Consider the following 18,380-nt stretch of genomic DNA (forward strand, 5'->3'; position numbering starts at 1 on the left):
GCATAAAAACAGGGAGATGCGCAGAACTCGATTTCACACACCTCGGCCTTTATAGGTGGATAGCCACACGTGCCAAATTGTGGCAGCACCCCCCTGTTCGCCCACTATACCCCCTTCCTCTGGGTGTTCAATTTTTGGGGGCGGGCGGGTGGACGTTGTGTTTTGAAAGAGAGTGGCAAGTGGCGTCCACTGTGTGTTCTTTTAGACGGATCAATAGCTCAGTGTGTGAGAGAGTGTCTTAAGAGCTGTTGTGTGGTGCTCTCAGCTGTGGCAGACCTGTTAGTGCTGCAGAGGGGAGCTGCGCGCCCCTGCCTCGGTACCAGCAGTGGCCTGAGGGGGGCTTTTAGTACGAACACAAATGTCAGCCACACATAGACTATTAGTGTTTAGTGCAGTTATTAAATGGACTTTATTTGTCCTTTAGGAGGCTAAAAGGCTCACTTAAAGGGGGCCTGCGTGACACCGGTGCAATTTGCGAGTTGGGTAACTTTGGGCTCGCTTATTGCAGACACATGAGCACAGATATGTGTGAAGGCTGTAGCGCTCCCTGCGCGTGTGTGAGTGTGTGTGCGTATGAAGTAGCGTGAGTGTATGCTAAAAGGCACTTAGGCCATAACATATCTCACTGGGGTCTGGTAGCAGCGTGTTTTGCGGTCAGAGGCTTTTTAAAAGGTTAATGTTAATCTATACCAAACAAAGCCCATGAGGAGCTTTTACAGCTCTGGACAGTTGAGTGAAATGGGCTTGATGAAATGGTAACTAATGCACTACGCAGCCTGCTGTAAGTACAATAAGCAAAACAGATCCTAGATTTGATGTATTATGTATTGCGCTTCCTCGCTGCCGCAAGTGATCATGTAACTTGAGTGTTACAGCGTGTTCGTCGTGGAACGAGCAAGTGAGGGTTTTGTAGTCCAATGTGACCCGTGTGTTTATCTACTGTACATGGAAGAGTGTTTTCTTTAATGCATATGAAACAGGTCGGCGGTGTGCCGCGGCTGCACGGGAGGCCATGCTTAGACGCCCGCGGAAGCAGCCGGCTTATCAAAAAGGGAACACGAAAAGTCACTCGGGTTCCCGGGGCCGTAAATCACGCGTGGCTGTTTGTCTCCTTATCACTCCAGGTGTGCCGATGCTCTCCGTCCAGCCCAAAGGGAAACAGAAGGGGTGCGCTGGCTGCAATCGCAAGATTAAAGACCGCTACCTACTCAAGGCCCTGGACAAATACTGGCATGAGGACTGTCTCAAATGTGCCTGCTGTGACTGCCGCCTCGGGGAGGTGGGCTCCACCCTTTATACGAAAGCCAACCTCATCCTGTGTCGTCGGGACTACCTGAGGCAAGGAAGACACACAATCACTTCACCACAGTAGCCGCAAACACAAAAGACCGCATTACGACACAGTACACATGATGTGAAAGTATCACAAAAGTTTGACTTGCCTTTTAGTGGACGGTAGCAGGTGTACATTTTACCACAGGCTCCATTCATGGTAACTTCTGAACGTTTTTTGATATCGAGGAATCCATCCAGGCAAAAACAACACTCGGCAGAGTAGTTTAAATGCGGAACTGGCTTTTTAATACTTTAAGATACATCTGAACTTCTTTGACAATGGCATTCCATCTCCTGTGCAACACATTACCTTTTTGGAAAAGCAATAACAACAACAAGTTCAAAACAATTTCTCAAACAATAGGATGTTTTTCAAATTCTGACATTTGTCATGCCTTTTTCTAAAGCAATCACTCCAAGAAGATCAAGGTCAAAGCCAAACACAAATCCCAGCAAATTAGTTTCACTTCACAGTGCCACAACCTGCCATGGATTTCTAGTGTTTTAGTCTGTAACACCTTTTTCTTGTCCGCACCTTTATGGGGACATCGATTGGTATTTAAAAACATTCATACCATTTTACCACAGCTCAAAACAGTCATTGTGAAATGTTACTGTAAGCGTCTAAATACGACACGTGATTCTTTTAATTTATGCATAATGCTTCTCCACGAAAATTTACATTTCACATGACTATTGTGTCTTACTTAACATAAAGAACTAGTCAAAGTTTGGACACACTTGACATTATACAACATTACAATGTTTTCATTTGCCCTTTATTGTTTTGACCACTTGTCCTCTGTAGATGAAATTTTCTAACACACAAAAAAGAAAACATGTATTAACCAGGTTATGGTTTCGTAAATATTCCCGTAAAGTACAGTGAGGGTCAGTACATTAACGTGTGCCCCGAGAGTTATAATATGTGTAATTTACTCATAAGCCACAGTGATAAACATAAGTCGAGAAGAAGCTAAAAGAGGAATGAGGTAAACACCAACATAGCTTTATGAAATAAATGTGTTCTTTTATTATTTCGCATGCTGCAAAGTTTTCACAAGCACACGACTCTAAACAGTAAAGCCCGCCATACGCCGAGGAATGAGGACAATCGCGACGGAAAGCACAGTGAGGCGGGTTCTGCAACTAGTTTGGCTGCGATTTGAAATTCGACACATAGTGAATGGTGTCACAACATGGCAAATACATTATCTCGGCCAATCAAAAATGCCATCTTGTATCACGAGGTTACGCAACAAAACATATCCCTCCGGGTATGAAGCAAGATCCAGCCGACCGCCGTCAGAATGTAGTATTGTTTTTTACAAGAATACTTAACTTTACTCATAATTTCATATGTACCCATGGCTAAAAAAGCAAAGCGTGGAGAGCCTCTGTCACAGAAAGGCTCACCTAATTTGCATCAGTTTTAGTGCTAAACACAACATAATATCCATGCCACTAATGTAATACTGAAGCAGTCTGGGGTCACCATGGCAAGAACAGAGTGCCTATTGTCCTTATTAAAAGAAAGTACTGCACACAATCACATTGTATTCAAGAAAGCTGTTTTTTAGGTAAGATTCATACATATTGCTCTCGTAAGCAAAAGACCTGCCATTTCCAACACTTTTCTGTAGCTGACATGATTGCAGCAAACAGATGACTACTCAAATTAATGTTTGCTGTCTTGGTATCCTTTGTCCCTGGTTCTTTTGTTTCTTGTTTTTTTTCTGTTTACATGAACGAGTGTGCAACGAATGTCATGTCAAGTGAGCTGAGAGAAACCTCAAGGTGGCCTTGTTGCTTCACCAGTGTCTTTGTCTCCCCTGACACACACATGCACACACCCACACACACCCACACACACACACGTGCACACACGCGCACAGTCTTCAGATGCCCCTACCATCTGCTAGTTAAATTAAACATGACCATTTCCTGAGCGTTAAGTCACATTCCCAATGAGATCGGACCACTTATCCGTGAGGGAATCCCCCAGAGGCTGACTTAGAGATGCCGGTGCCCTTGCTACTCGCCCCCTCCTTTTTAAAACACCCTCCCTTGCACTGTCCTCCCCCATTCACCAATTACCCTTCAGTCCACGTGTCTGTCCAATCCCTCATTGATACCCTCAGCCTTCTTACTACAGGTTTTAATTGGTCATTATTCTGATTTAGAGCAACATGATCCATCTGCGCTCATAATTTCAAATCACCACAAATATTGTAGTTTAGAGAACCATTATCAACTCTTTCCTCCTACTTAAAGAGGATATAAAATATATACATATATATATATATATATATATATATGGATGGATGGATGGATGGATGGATGGATGGATAGATAGATAAATAGATAGATAGATAGATAGATAGATAGATAGATAGATAGATAGATAGATAGATAGATAGATAGATAGATAGATAGATAGATAGATAGATAGATAGATATAAAGAGAGAGAGAGAGACAGAGAGAGAGAGAAATTAACCCAATATAAATCATAAAAAAAAATTAAAAACACGTGCACAAAATCACCTAAACACATGGCAAAAAAATGGTCAGATGAGACAAAGGCTGAACTTTCTGGGCAGAATTCCAAAAGGTATGTTTGGCACAAAAACAACAGTGCGCATCATCAAAAGACTTTAAAGTCAAGTATGGTAGTGGCATCATCATGCCTTGGACTAAGTGAACAGTCCCAAATAGTTATTTGGGATACATAAGAGACACTTAACGGTGGGGCCAGGTGGGTGCGACTCACATTTAACATGATTTTGAATGTGATTTCTGAACATAACCACATCACAGTTATCAGAGGATGTGCACACTTGTGCAAGTACATCATTTCTCTTGTTTATTTTTTCTTCCCTTCTCAAAAAGATTTTTTAAATATTCAACTGTGTTGCGCAGGCTGTAGGTCACATAAATAGTGGGAAAAGTTTTTAAATGATTCATGTTGTTCTCATTTTTTGTGAACACATTTGGACAGGGGTGTGTCGACATTTTACATCCACTGTAGCTCACACAGGGACCCCCGTGACATTCTGCTTGCATCTCAGATTTTCCCCTGACCCACAAGTATCCCACAGCCCACTCCTGAGGCGCTTAGTGATGTTACATTAAGATAGACCATGACCATCCATCAGATCCCACCCTCAGTTAATGCTTTTAAGATGCAGTGAGAGCTTCACTAAGACCCCCACGTTGCCCCCAGAAGGGACGGATGGGGCATACGAGGTAATATTAAATGGGAATATGAACAAGTTAAGGCAAAAATTAGTTTCACGTGTAAAAATATATCAGCTGAAAAGCCATCGTGAGTGCTTCGCTGGCACAGTGGAGGAAAAATGAAATGCCCTCGCGCCATTACATGGGCAAGATGTTGAGGTCAGAGATAGGGCGTAAAATGGAGACCGACGAATAAAATCAAGAATTCTTAATAGCAAATTATGGATTTTTGAAAATAAAGTGAGTTTCATGCTCCGGTTTTGGTCAGGAGTGCCTGTTCTTCAGAATGAAACAACACTTAATGGCCAGAGCTGCTTGACTAACTGCTATTAAAAACCTTGCTTTGTGTGTAGTGCCGATTGTGTTGATGTCATCCGTTTCCATCCCCTCTTCCTCTTTGCTTCCTCTTCTGTGAACTAAGATGAAGGCACCCCTCACCTGCAGTAATGAAGCTACATCTGTGCACTGAATTAGCCTTCTGCACTACATGAAAAACAAGCGGGTGGATCAAACACACTTTGGTTATTTCCCAGGGTTTGGAACCCTGCCATGCTCCCATTAATTATTATAGGAGCTCCATCTGTGATTGTCCTTCAGTGGCATTAGCAGCTTATTGAATGCACTCACGCATTCCCAAATCTTCAACACACACATACACACATCTGTGCCACTGTCCCCCACTGTCCTCCAAATGATTGCACTACAAAAAGTTCACAAATACAATACCTTTTTTTTTTAGACCCCACTGTTCTCACAAAAGGATAATAACATATTAATTAGGTGTTTCATTTATGTCAAGCGCTCCGTATCGTATGACTCCACCAGAGGCTTGACAATCTAGTTGTGATTTGATCATCTCCACTGAATTAATTTAATCTCCTGTTTCATATATAAGAGAGGACATAATAGTCACCCACTTATCAAACTGGCAGCATAATTAACTGAAAGAGGAAAATGTTTCCAAGATAATGAACAGTAGAATTTATCCACAAACTGGCGATGATAATGATGATGATAGCTACATCAGGGAGTGTCTGCCTTTTCAAATCTGTCATGACTTGAATAAAGTACCTGAAAGCAATACTTGAGTAAAAAAACTAAAGTACAGTGGTGCCTTGAGATGTGAGTTTAATATGTCCCGTGGCCATGCTCATAACCTTTAACACTCGTATTTCGGATCACCTTTATCCATTAATGCAATACGCCCCGCCGTCCAATCCCGGCCCCCACAAAATGTGGTAATGCATATTTTAATGAGAAAAAAATAGCACTCGAATCGATTGTACTATTGAAAATACATAGTGTACAATGGATATGGACTGGACCAAATAGTGAAAATCTGCGTATAATTGATGGTCATTACAAATGCATTGAAAACAAAAAATAGCTCTCAACTACTTGCTGCAAATAGACAAAATAAAGCAAGGTGAGTTGACTGGCCTCTTAAGTGACAGCAGTAAAACATGATAGAAATTAACAAACAACTCAAGCCCCAATCTCATACATCCAGACCGCTTTTTTAAATGTCAGTCCAGGCAGTATCTTAGCAGGCAGTTTCTTGTGCTTTTATAGCAACAAAGATAAAGGGAAAGAGTAAAAGTATACATTTCACTGAGGAAATGTAATTGAGTAAAAGTAAACTTTGTGTGAAAATGACACACGAATGACACACAAAATTATATATATATATATATATATATATATATATATATATAGCTGTGCTAACCGGTACAAAATATCAAGCGCTGCAATCGAGTCTTAAAAGAAGGCAATGCACGGTGCGCCATTGTGGGAGATGAAAGCTTTTGACGTTAGCAAAGTAGCGCACTGATGAAACGAAAGGTGGCACTCCTTTCACTAAAGACTCATTGATGCTTAACAATAGAGGAGGGAAAGCAGAGTTTCTCTGATTTCATACTGCTGCCCACACGTTAAAGCCTACTGGCACCACACTAGAAGACTTTATAGACCAACAGGGTTGTACTTCATTCTGCTAGGTTTTGCCTTTTGTCCGACCACAAACTTGGAGATGACTTGCCGACCTTTAACCTAAATGTCATTCCTTAGTACACTTAAGTGGCACAGTCTGATTTGTTTTCTCAGATTCTGCATAAAACACAAAAGCAACAACTTAAAGGGAATGTGGAGTGGTTAAGAACAAATAAGATCTACAATATTATCATTCTTAACAGTAGCATCGTAGTGAACAGAGAGGTCAGGTGTCACGTACTATTTCTCACAAATCATCCTGCAGACATACCACCACAACATTAGGTACACCTGCACAATCTAATGACATCCTGTACAGGAAGTCCTGGAATTACGACATTTTGACTTGACGACGCCCATGCCAAAGCAAAGTGACTACGTTTGCATCAGGTCAAAATTCCGATTTCTGAAATATCCTGAATAACCCGCTTACGTGATTGAGCGGACAGAGTTGCTCCGGCATTTGAATAAGCCACTGTGACGGCGACGCACGGCGTCGTCACTCAAATGGACGTCATTTCCGCATGTTACTTTCAACTGTCAATTAAACACTTGATATTCATGTCACTCACCACATGAATGAAGCCGCTTTCCTCCTCGCTCCAAAAGTGTGTTTTTGTGCTGTTTCTCTGAGTTTGTTTACCTCTGCTTGTATATTTGCGGTGGTTGAGCGCCAAACAAGGCACTTTCGCATACAAGCACTTTCTGTACTACAAAGACCAGCATTCCTTGCAATTGAGCGTGCAGAGTGACTTTGCGTTCACCCTCCTCTCTTTCTTCTCTATCCACCTCTCAGCAGTAACGGTAATTACAGCATCCTATGTTTTCATTTTAATGTATTTTCATTTTTTTATACAAAGTATTTTGACCTAAATTTCGACTTTTACGGTGAAATACAACATACACGGAAATTCGGGTTACATCGCCACTGTAAGAACAGAACTCGTTAGTAAATTGAGGACTTCCTGTACAAGAGCAAACTCAGCCTTTACGACGATGATAATACTTAGTTTAAATCAAGGTATTAACGTTCAGTTAAATTTTGTTCATTAATGCGCTTCATAATTTGCAGTGATATGTAACTGTACTGCACTATACTCAGTGGTGTTTCTAATATTAAATGTACCCCATTTAAATACATAAGAGAATAGTTCTCTTTTATATTCATTTCATTTAATTGTGCAGGTGTGCCTAATGTTGGTTCCGGTGAGTGTACAATCAGCGACAAATTGAAGGAAGCAATCTCACTGTCACATCTGGTCAGGTCAATCCTTATAAATTAATCCCAGAAGTGTGTAGTTTTAATGAGCTTTTTATGCTTCAAACCTCAATATAGTGCAGATGATTGATTGACAAATTCAGGTGACCTGGGATGTAATTAGATGTATTTTACATGACATCATGCACATTAGGTAGAAATACTAACTTCCCTTTGGAGAACACTCATTCATTCAATCCATATAAAAAGCAGGAATAAATTACAAGTGCTAGTTCACTCTTAAGGCCCACTCTTTATACTCCCGCGGGCGACATTTGCGCGCACGTCACTGCCGCCCACAGTTTGCCTTTATACTCACGCGCAACCCACATGCTTTGTTTTGAAAATGTGTTGCGTCACTCCAAGTCGGAGGGCGGCACTACGGCTGATGTCAGCTGGGACACCACAGGGTGGCATTTCCTCTGCCTTTTATGGCCAATTCCGGTCGCCGTTTCATACAGAGATGGGCATTTGATTAAACATTGAGCATCCATTATTCATCATCCGTCTGCAGCGTGGGTACCCTTCCGTTATCCGTCCTTCGCCTTTTTTCGCTAAATCATTGGAATGATTTTACAGTGGATTTGTAAGTACACGATACAAGTACGTTGTGTGCATTCTCATCGTTGCACTCAGCAAGTTAAGAATCGCCTTGACAATCTAAATCCTCATTTGTCATCCATGGATTTTTAATCAGAGTGATATCCATGCATTCATACGATAAAGATTAGTTCATTTACCTGCTTTACAGATCAATTCTTATTTATTGTCAATTTGTGACTAACATCCACACTTTGGAGCATTATCTTTGACACGCTGTTGTGTGTTGTGCAATGTTGTTACTCTGTACTGTAGTTTCCCATCAGGCTCGCAAGAGACCAGTGGGGTGTTTTTTTTTTGTGTTTTTTTTTTGCGGTTCAACTCTTGAAGCTTTTTAGCTTCACCCGAATGTAAATGTGTTTGAATATATCTCTTCAGCTCTTATCTCCTCTTAGCAGGAGAAAAAAAGCCCAACTGGGCCGTGAACCTCTACTGATGTTATAACCCAGACTAATCATTTACTGGTGGAAATACTGCACACACTGTCACATCAGCACAATTTCATATATTTTGCCTCTCAATTTGTTGGTCGAGAGAGAACAAAATGGGCATAGTATTTGCCTGTGTGGAGCAAATTAAATTGAGAGGCAGGTTAGCTTAGTGGGAATGAAGTAGAACCTTCATGATTTAAAACCAGTCAGGTTATTTAGGTTGACATGCCGTGCATATGTATATGTATATTTCACTGAACACCTGGTTAAATGAGGTTTACATTATATATTTTGATCACTGTTGTTGTTTTGTTTTTTTTAAAACAAGTGTGTCAGGTTTACTTATGAAAAGCATGATAGTGTTATCAAACAGTGTTTACCAGGCACTCTGTAACCACTCGGGGTTGTTAGAGAGTGTTGCTGGAGCTAAGCCAAATCAGAAAATACAAATGGGTTAGTGATTTCAAAATATATTTTTCCCATTAGCTGTCTGAAAATAATGGCTATACCCCTAACTCTGAACCCAAAATACAAGCATGTATGTAAAGGTAATTATGAGGTAATTAATGTTCAAACAGCTACTACTTTAACAAAAGAGAATTCAACATTCTTTATTTAAACACCACAATGTTCAACCAGACCATACCGTATATTATTCACAGGCGTCTATTCTCTCAGCTTAGTAGGGGACCTTCTCTGTCTCTTCTCTTAATTATGCTGCAACCAGTGGAGCTCCATGTTGCCCAGCATGTTGCGGCACAACATGGTTTGCAACTTGTAGTAAACATTTGACTGTAACACCAAGTTGTTGTCACAGTATTTGTGCTTTACACTCTATGAATCCCTCTGGGTGAGCATAAGAGCGCTTTCTCTCCTGTTTATTTCGTGCAACTCCTTTGGGCCAGTGGCCTCTAATTAGAAGCAGGGCTGCTGTTCGGATGTTTCCTTTAACAAGGTGATAGCAGCTGAATGAGAGCAACCTAGACAAGAAAAAAAATTAACACTTTGACTCCTCAATCTGCGCGCTACAAATTTAGGGAGAAGGCTTTTATGTGGATGTGATATTGCCTGTACAGTAGATTATACACATCTATTAGTACTTATAAAAATCCACACTAAACGTGAATACAGGCAGATATGTGAAAAGTGAAAATATGCGGGTTTATTTCTTTCTGGACATAAAATGGCCTAATCTATATCTTGCTTTGCACATAATTTCTGTAATTTATCTAGGGAAAGGGTCTTGTTCCACTCAAATACTTTTATTTTGGGTATGTTTGAGGCCAATGGATTGAACTGGAATACCTACAGTAGCTCAAAACAGGTAGAAATGAACGGAACAATCCTTCATTTCAAATAGCCACAAAGATCAAATTCACGCAGGTAAAAACAAAACGACAGCAACTCAGCAGCATGAACAACACTGAAGAGCAGAACAAACGACACTTGTCACACAGGTGAAGCCCAACGGGGTGTGCTTTGAGCCTGACATAGTAAAAATAAGGCTGGAACTATTTGCACAATTGGTATCTGTCATGGAGAAAATTACACAGATACTTAACCCATTCACTGCCGTGGACACTTGTATTGGTCAGTTGGAATCCAGATGACCTCTGCTACTGACATACTGCATTTATTTTGTTTTTCACTGAGGAGCTTGTCTGTGAAAGAACTGTAATGACTAACATATACCTCTAGATTTGAGGTCAGTACAGCTTTTGAGTAGAAGATAAAGATTATAGTATGAATCTGGGCTTGTCACATTGATTAGGAGGGAAATAAACAGAGCCTGGCACTTGACCCTTTTCTGCCGGTCCGTCCTCCGTCCTCATCCCGCCGTCCTTATTCCTAAAAATTAGCATCCTCCGATCCCCGTCCTTTTAAAGCACTTCCACCCTTACATTTCGTCAGTCCGCCTCTACACCCACCCCCGATGCCGCCCCCCCCAAAATAGTTCTCAACCTCCGTCCGCATGTCCACAAAATAGCCATCCGTCCGGGACAGACGGACGGACCGTTGCGTCCCGGGGACGGGATGCCCACCTCTGGAAATAAATGCCAACACGATGGTAGTCAGACATGGCACCTTACATTCAAACAGAGTATGTATATGTATCGGATAAACAGAGTATTTGTCACGGTTAAGTACTGGTAGTTGAAAATGTGTGTTGTAATTGTGAGGAAAGACGCAAATGTATAGAAGCAGAAGTATTTGAGTAAAAATTATTTAATAGAAAAAAAAACTCATGTGGAATTATCAAAATTCTAAATTCACAAAGTCAAAAAAAAGCAAGGTTGAAAGTCGCAACGAAACTCAGGGGATGAACGGAAAAATACAGTAAACATAAAATTACTTGGTTAACGTAACTAACAACAACACACGACAGCAACAACGAACCGAAGAAGACTGAAAGAAACCCAGAAACTGAATACAAGAAAACTGATGAAACGAGGCACATCTGGCCAACACACAAGTGGCAGCAGGGAGGTATTGGGCTGATTGGTTGACACAAGGAACAGCACTGACGAGAACAGGCAGAGACGATGAAACTTAACTACATCCAATCAAAACAAAGTAAACAAAAAACTCTTGATTGTAATCAAAACAAAGTAAACCAAAAACACAGAGGGTAATAAAATGTTTGAAAACTGCTCAAAAAAATGCTAAACCCTTCTTTGAAAATGAGTGGCAGTAAATTGGTTGATAATAATTAAAAAAAACTACAATGTAACTTCAATGACTTGTTTCCAAATTGCACTTAATAACCAGATTAAGATACTAATAAGACGTTTTAGCATCATTTTGCAAAAGAAAAGCAATACATGTTTGTATAACCTAGCTAGGACATTTTATGGGAAAATGCAGTTTCTTCTTTTGTGGTAAGAGACATAAATGGGAAAAAACATTTAAAGGGCACGTATGACAAAGGAACGTAATGTGTGCGCGATTACATTTGGTCATGTGTAAACATGATTATGAAAGTAATATTCTTGAAACAGTCAAATAAACGCTGTAATCAGAATCTGCTCTTTTTTAGAGTAATCCATCTAAAAAGAGACCATGTTTATGGCTAAGAAAAAAAAGAAAAAGTGAGAAAAGGGTGTCCATTCATAAAAAAAAAAAAAAAATCTTTTGAACTTGCAGCATCATTATAGAACAAAGAGATTTGCGCAAATCCCAGCTGGCTATGCTTGCAGATAGACACATTAGTTCTTTTTCACTTGGGAGGAAAAAAAAAGAATTTGAGCAACCCAAATGATTTACCTCAGACTTGTTTTGTTGTTTTTGCATTGTGCAAGGGATATACAATATGTTTTGAAGGCGATTAAAGCCATGTGATCATTTTAATTAGATCATTAGGCGAGAATTAAGATCTATGTTTGTTTCTCTCATTAACTCCAACACCGAGCGGGGCCAGGAAAGATTTGTGGATTTCATGCAGCATATTGCCATTCTGTCAGCTTTTCCAAGTTCTCTTTTTTCATGCTCGCTGTCAATGCATTTCGTCTGCTCTTATATTTCATCAAGGTACAGGGAAGGTGGGTTAATCCGTGCATGTGCTCTCTGTCTTGCAGGCTCTTTGGTACTACGGGAAACTGCGCAGCCTGCAGTAAACTGATCCCAGCCTTTGAGATGGTGATGAGAGCCAGAGATAATGTTTACCATTTGGACTGTTTTGCCTGTCAGCTTTGTAACCAGAGGTAAGCAATAGAAATCACACACACACACACACACACACAAAAAAAAATTGGAGCGTTAAGACGACTGGCTTTTAAACATCAGAAGGTGCAGAAATAGCTTCTCTCCATGTGCAACACAGTTGACTGTCTGGTTTGATTAGTGCAGGCCACACTCGCAGAAGCCAGAGTGAAAGTCTGTTGTAAAAATAAAGGTTACTGCATTGTGTTTGTAATGGTCGGCTAATTATTTTTCTCGTCACACACTGGCGGCACTTTGCAGCTATATCTGCAAATCTAATTGCAAGGGCGCAGCAACATTAGCTCTTTAGAGACAGCCGTGTGGCTGCTTGCATGGTGTGAAAGGATCTTTTCTTAGTCAGGAAACAAGCATCAAATTGGGGTGAACACAAAGCCTTTACAAAGAATATGACATATCCAAATACTGATTTTTGCCATTGTTGCTAATGGCGCCAGTCTGGGAGCAGAATGTCCTTTGCATGCTTGTCAGGGGTGCTGTGACCCTGTTCTTGTGCACAGCACAAGCCCATTAACCTTGCGCGGGCCACATTCAGTTACCATAGTGAACACCTGCTGTAATGGAATTATGACCGCACTCTCTCTCTCCTCTCACTTGGCAGACACAGTGTCACCTGGCACAGTAATGACCGCTTCAACAGCATGGCACGTAACGAAAGCCAACCTATGTTCCGCTATAGCTTAGCATGAAGTTGATTGCACTGTCACAAACAGATACAGTGCTGCCTTGATATACGAGCGACCCGACTTAGGGGGGTTTCAAGGTACGAGCCGTCATTTGGTCGATGTTTTGGCTTTGACTTGCAAGCGCAAACGTGAGATACAGCATAAATGCTCTATGGGGGCAGGTAACAGCAGCAGCAGTTTGGCCGATTTATGAACGGTTCTTCAAAAAGACAGCTCACTGGTTTTCAGAGTTTGGTCATGTGATGTTTGGAAGCTGAGCCCTTTGGTGCTGTGATGTCATATTCAGGGCAAGTGGCAAATTGGCCGCTCCCTGAGATGGATAAAAACTGGTGGATTTTGCCGCTAAATCTTATTCCACAAAAACAATGTTATCACAATGTAATGTGTGGACTAGTGGAGGCCGCATAGAACATGTTGTAAAGAAAAAGTTGAGATTGACTTCCACTTTAAGACTAGAAAAAAAACAGCTACAGTATGTCATGTACTATCATAGATAATATAACAATGCTTGCAGTCATATTCTTTATCTTCTGTGAAGAATGACTAGTATTACTGCTGTAGTACTAACCCGAGAGAGGAGCTTAGAAGGAGTTGTAGCAACACAACAAACTTTGTGAAACACCTGAAGTTAAACCACATCACATAATACAAGGCATTTATTATGAGGCCGAGTCGCGGGTAGAAGAGAAGAGCACAGTGTAGTTGCTTTGATGATGCAGGCAGGCACTATCCAGGTACAGAGGGAGAAAATGTGAGCTTTTAAACAGCACTAAGCACTGGTATTGTTGGAGTTGCTCAAATTAATAAATAAGCAACTAAATAAATACATATGTCAACAAATAACGACTTCAGTTAAATCTCATATAGGCAAAACAATAGTATGAATATATTCAGGTAAGGTTCCTTAAAGAATTGACAATTTAAAGTAAATTACAAGTATATAGGACTAGGTGTCATTACATTATACCCAGCAATTACAATAAAACAGCCATGGTGAACTCAAAAGAGGCACAATCGAAGAAAATGAAGAAAATACTTCAAAGGAGTGATGAAAATTAACATTTAATCTAGAATATATATCCATTATTATTTGCAATCAGTTTATTTTGCTCTCGTTGTTAAGTGAATATTTTAGAACATAGGTACTGACAAACTTGTGGCATTTATTTAATTAAATATGGACCGCCAATTTCAATTTGAGTCACCCAGTATTAAAAAAAAAACATGAACTCTCTGACTGATACCACAATATGATTTCAGTTTGAAAATAAGTAAATAAATTACTGTCTTGTTCATGAAGTTATGAGTTGAAATACAGTGTTTTGTTTTATTCAATTAATTAATTTAGATTTACCGGACACATTATCTAATTCACTACCAGGCATTTTCAGACACTCTTTTACACTAACGTTTGAAAAAAATTGAAAAAAGTAAAAATAAATTCCTGGGATTGAATGGCTGGACTGTGAAAAGACATATTAATATGTCTTTGGGATTGAATCAGTTATGTATAATTGCACAATATCGGCAGAGCTGGGCATAATCTAACCACCACCGATTTCCGTCTACATATTCAAAGGACCCGCGTGGTCCCAGTCGGTCCGAGTCTGCCAAACGGTTTCGCGAACTGACTTAACCTGTACCATGTCAGACGCAGGTGCGGCACTCCTGCCACGCAGCCGAGTAAGAAAAAATAAATAAATAAAACAGTGTTGTGTACCTTGCGGTCCCACAGACGCAATGACATGTGTCTAATATTGTTTTTATTTCACCAATCACCGCTGTGGTGTGTGTGTGTGAGTGTGTGTGTGTATCAGTTGTTTTGGTTTGATATTTTTTTCTATGTTTTGAATTGAATTGGATTGAACTGAAGTGAATTTATTTCTAACATACAAAAAAGACAAAACAAATGTAATTCACTTGTGAAGACAAAAATAAATAGATAAATAAATAAATACATACATAATGTACAAACAAACATACCACAGAAACAAAGCATCAACGAAAGCAACACAAGTTACACAGTAGGCAGCAGTCACTATAAATGAAATATCCATTAAATACACATGTTCGAAAAGGAGTAGGAAGAAGTCATGTTTGGCGGCGTGGATGCGTCTAACTTGAAGATTATGTTCTTGACGCAGACGAGGGACGGATTGGGACCTCTGTGGGTCGATTAAATATGCAGACGGGAACTCGAAGGCGGTTAGGCGATGCCCAGCTCTAGTTTGCTATTGCCGATACCATCTTGAATGTGACTTGGTAGGAAATTGGAATTGGAAATGAAATTACGAGCCAAATCTCAAAGCACACAAACAGGATTGAAGTTAAAACACATTAAAATATGTTGCTTATCATAAAAATACCTGTCAGAATAACACAAATTCAAAATATTAACATGCATGTGCTTTACAATGAAAGTTAAAATAATGATGAATCAAAACATTGAAATTCCTTGGCTCTTATGCCATTTTGTCAGAGCCAATGGGCGAAAGGTAGACTACACCCCGAACTGGTCGCCAGCCAGTCGCAGGACACACACACAGACACCGAGCGGGAACCGATCCCACGCTGCCCGCACACAACTCAGGCGTGTGTACCACTACACCATCAGTATACCCCTTTCTCAGGATGGCTTGCAGCCAATTATCACAGACACCTTTTTGATGTTTTGTTCATTTTCATTGGGGCGCACAACCGCAAACACAGGAATGTGCTAGCATATATGCAACAGATCTCCGAAATGATCGCGGGGAGCGTAGCCTTCCTAATATAGCCGTTACACTGCATTACAAGATTTATAGTTTCATCAGTGTCATCAGCATTTCACATCTCGCCATTAAAAGTAATACTCCTCCGGAATCAGAGGCGTTTCCCGGCATGCTTTGGTATGGTGACAATCATCACCTTTGACTTCATCAAGAAACTTTAATGTATTTGTAATGACATGGTGTAATTATTCAGGTGGTCTTATTTCTAGTCGTGTACAATTGAATTATTGTGAATTTGGCACCCTGAGTTACAAAGTTAGGTTTATTGGCACTCTGGTTTTTTTGTTGCATTAATGAATCATGTGAATGTCTGATTACAGCGAGTAAAGTTAAGTTGTATTTACCTTTTAACATTGATCATTATGGGGATAAGTTGGAGAACCACTGAAATATCAAGATGGTCATACAGTACATGCTTTCAAAGAATATAGCAATCCAGTTTTTGCATAAACTAACTAGGCAAAACACAGATCCGTCTGTTTCAAGTCTGATTCTGACTTTTGAATGGGGGCAGATTTCAAGTCCAAACTGTGACTCGCATGATGACCGTCGGATGAGTTTTTGGCATGTCCGAAATTTGGTGGGCCTTTTTCCTCACTGCGTCTGCGCAAAAGTAGATGATCAAGGCATCGGTTCATGTTTACCTGCGTCTCTTTCTTTCAAAGCACAAGTGATTGCTTTGATGTGAGGCTTGAATTCTGCTTTTTCCAAACCTAGAGACTGATTAAAGTGTTTTTCTTCATTTGGTTTGAGTACACCTGTAAACATGCGCTACTGTTATTGACAGGTCTTAAGTGGAATAGCACCAAGCTGAACTAGTGTGCAGTCAGCCAGGTTGTGACTTCGACAATCAATAATGATGGTAATGGAAGAAGAACAATATACCATCTGATTGTTTACACGTTTGTTCGAGCACTTTGAATAGCAATGTTGGCACTGACTGGTCCACCAATATATTATATACCTCTTAGGCTGGCAGGTGATTCACTGTTGGCATGATGATGAAAGAGACGTCGATTATCTTATTACCAGCCAGTCGGAATTATTCTAAGATTATTATTCGAAGGGAACATTTCTACACACAAGTTGGCGATAGAAACACACGCACACACACAGACGTCACTTAGTCACAGCGTAGGCACTAATCATCTCGTGTTTATCTCTTTCAACAGGTTTTGCGTGGGCGACAAGTTTTTCCTTAAAAACAACATGATTTTGTGTCAAATGGACTATGAGGAGGGTCAGCTGAACGGGAGCTTCGAGTCGCAGGTCCAATAGTGGGAGCCTTGTACTGTGGCAGCGACAATCAGCTCCACGCGTTCCACAACACCATGGATGTTCTGCTGCACTTGGAAAGAAAGACAAGCGTCTGTCTGCTTGCCTGCAATACTTTTTAAGACCCCTTTATTAGTTCCCGAGGACTCTATTGTAAATGTTCAACTTTTTGCCCCTCCCTCACCCCAACACTGAGCAGTTACAAATGTTGATGTACAGTTGTGCCTGCTTAGCTGAGCACCACATTGCTTGTATGTTTTGTGAAATCGGTTTCCGGTTTGTTTTCTTTTAGAAATGGTTCATTGGAGGGTATGTACAGTCTGTTTTCTCTGTATATATAAACTGGAACATTTATTTTATGAAATGTAATGCAATTTTATTACTAGTGTGAATTAAAGATTCTTAAATGTTCATAGTGAGTTTTTTCCTCTTGTACCAAAACCAAAGTTGTTGGAGAGAGAGCCCATCACTTGATTGAAATGTAATTGTGTCTCTAAAACAGCAATGGTGTAAAAGGGCCTTGCAAGAGAAATTATATTTGAAGTCCTCCTTGAAATCATAATGCAACAAAATGTGTTTTGTTACATTTTACAGAGCTATGATGGAATTAGATAAAACTGTTGAAAATGAACTAATATTTTATTTGGAATAAAAGACTGCTTCTCCAAACCGTGTTGTTGTGGTAAAAAGGGTAACTGAGATGCTCTAAGATATTCATGCACTACGAATTGCCACTTGATAATGAAGGTGAATCAGCCTGGAAATCAATTCTAAAGGAAAATCATTAGACAGATGAAAAAAGATTGAGTTCAGATAAACTCCTTAACTGCATATTGTATTATATAGATTACTTGTTACAATTACAACTTTATTTGCATTATATTCTATTTTCTCTTTTGTAACTTTACATGATACTAGTAAAGGTACAAGGTACAATTCAAGAAGTCCATTTTCCGGTGAGAGTCATTTTACAATTTCACAGTCAATAACCACCAACTTAAACACATCCATCCATCCATCCAATTTCTTGCTTGTCCTCATTAGGGTCAAGGATGAGCTGCAGCCTATCCCATCTGACTT

At 40.1% G+C, this 18,380-nt stretch overlaps 1 protein-coding gene across 2 annotated transcripts in view; it reads left to right on the forward strand.

Moving 5' to 3' along the window:
* The window catches only part of lmo1 (LIM domain only 1), a 37,982-nt gene extending 20,013 nt beyond the window's left edge, over positions 1–17,969 (forward strand). For both annotated transcript variants that reach the window (XM_086026372.1, XM_086026373.1), the window contains 3 exons: positions 1,125–1,338; positions 12,427–12,552; positions 17,198–17,969. In XM_086026372.1, the coding sequence (XP_085882498.1) occupies positions 1,125–1,338; positions 12,427–12,552; positions 17,198–17,303 (446 nt within the window). In that variant the 3' untranslated portion in view covers positions 17,304–17,969. The remainder of the gene's footprint in view (positions 1–1,124; positions 1,339–12,426; positions 12,553–17,197) is intronic.
* The last annotated feature ends 411 nt before the right edge of the window (positions 17,970–18,380 follow it).

The sequence above is a fragment of the Filicampus tigris genome, chromosome 3 (assembly GCF_054856515.1).
Source record: "Filicampus tigris isolate MCC_2025a chromosome 3, RoL_Ftig_1.0, whole genome shotgun sequence".
Taxonomy (NCBI): domain Eukaryota; kingdom Metazoa; phylum Chordata; class Actinopteri; order Syngnathiformes; family Syngnathidae; genus Filicampus; species Filicampus tigris.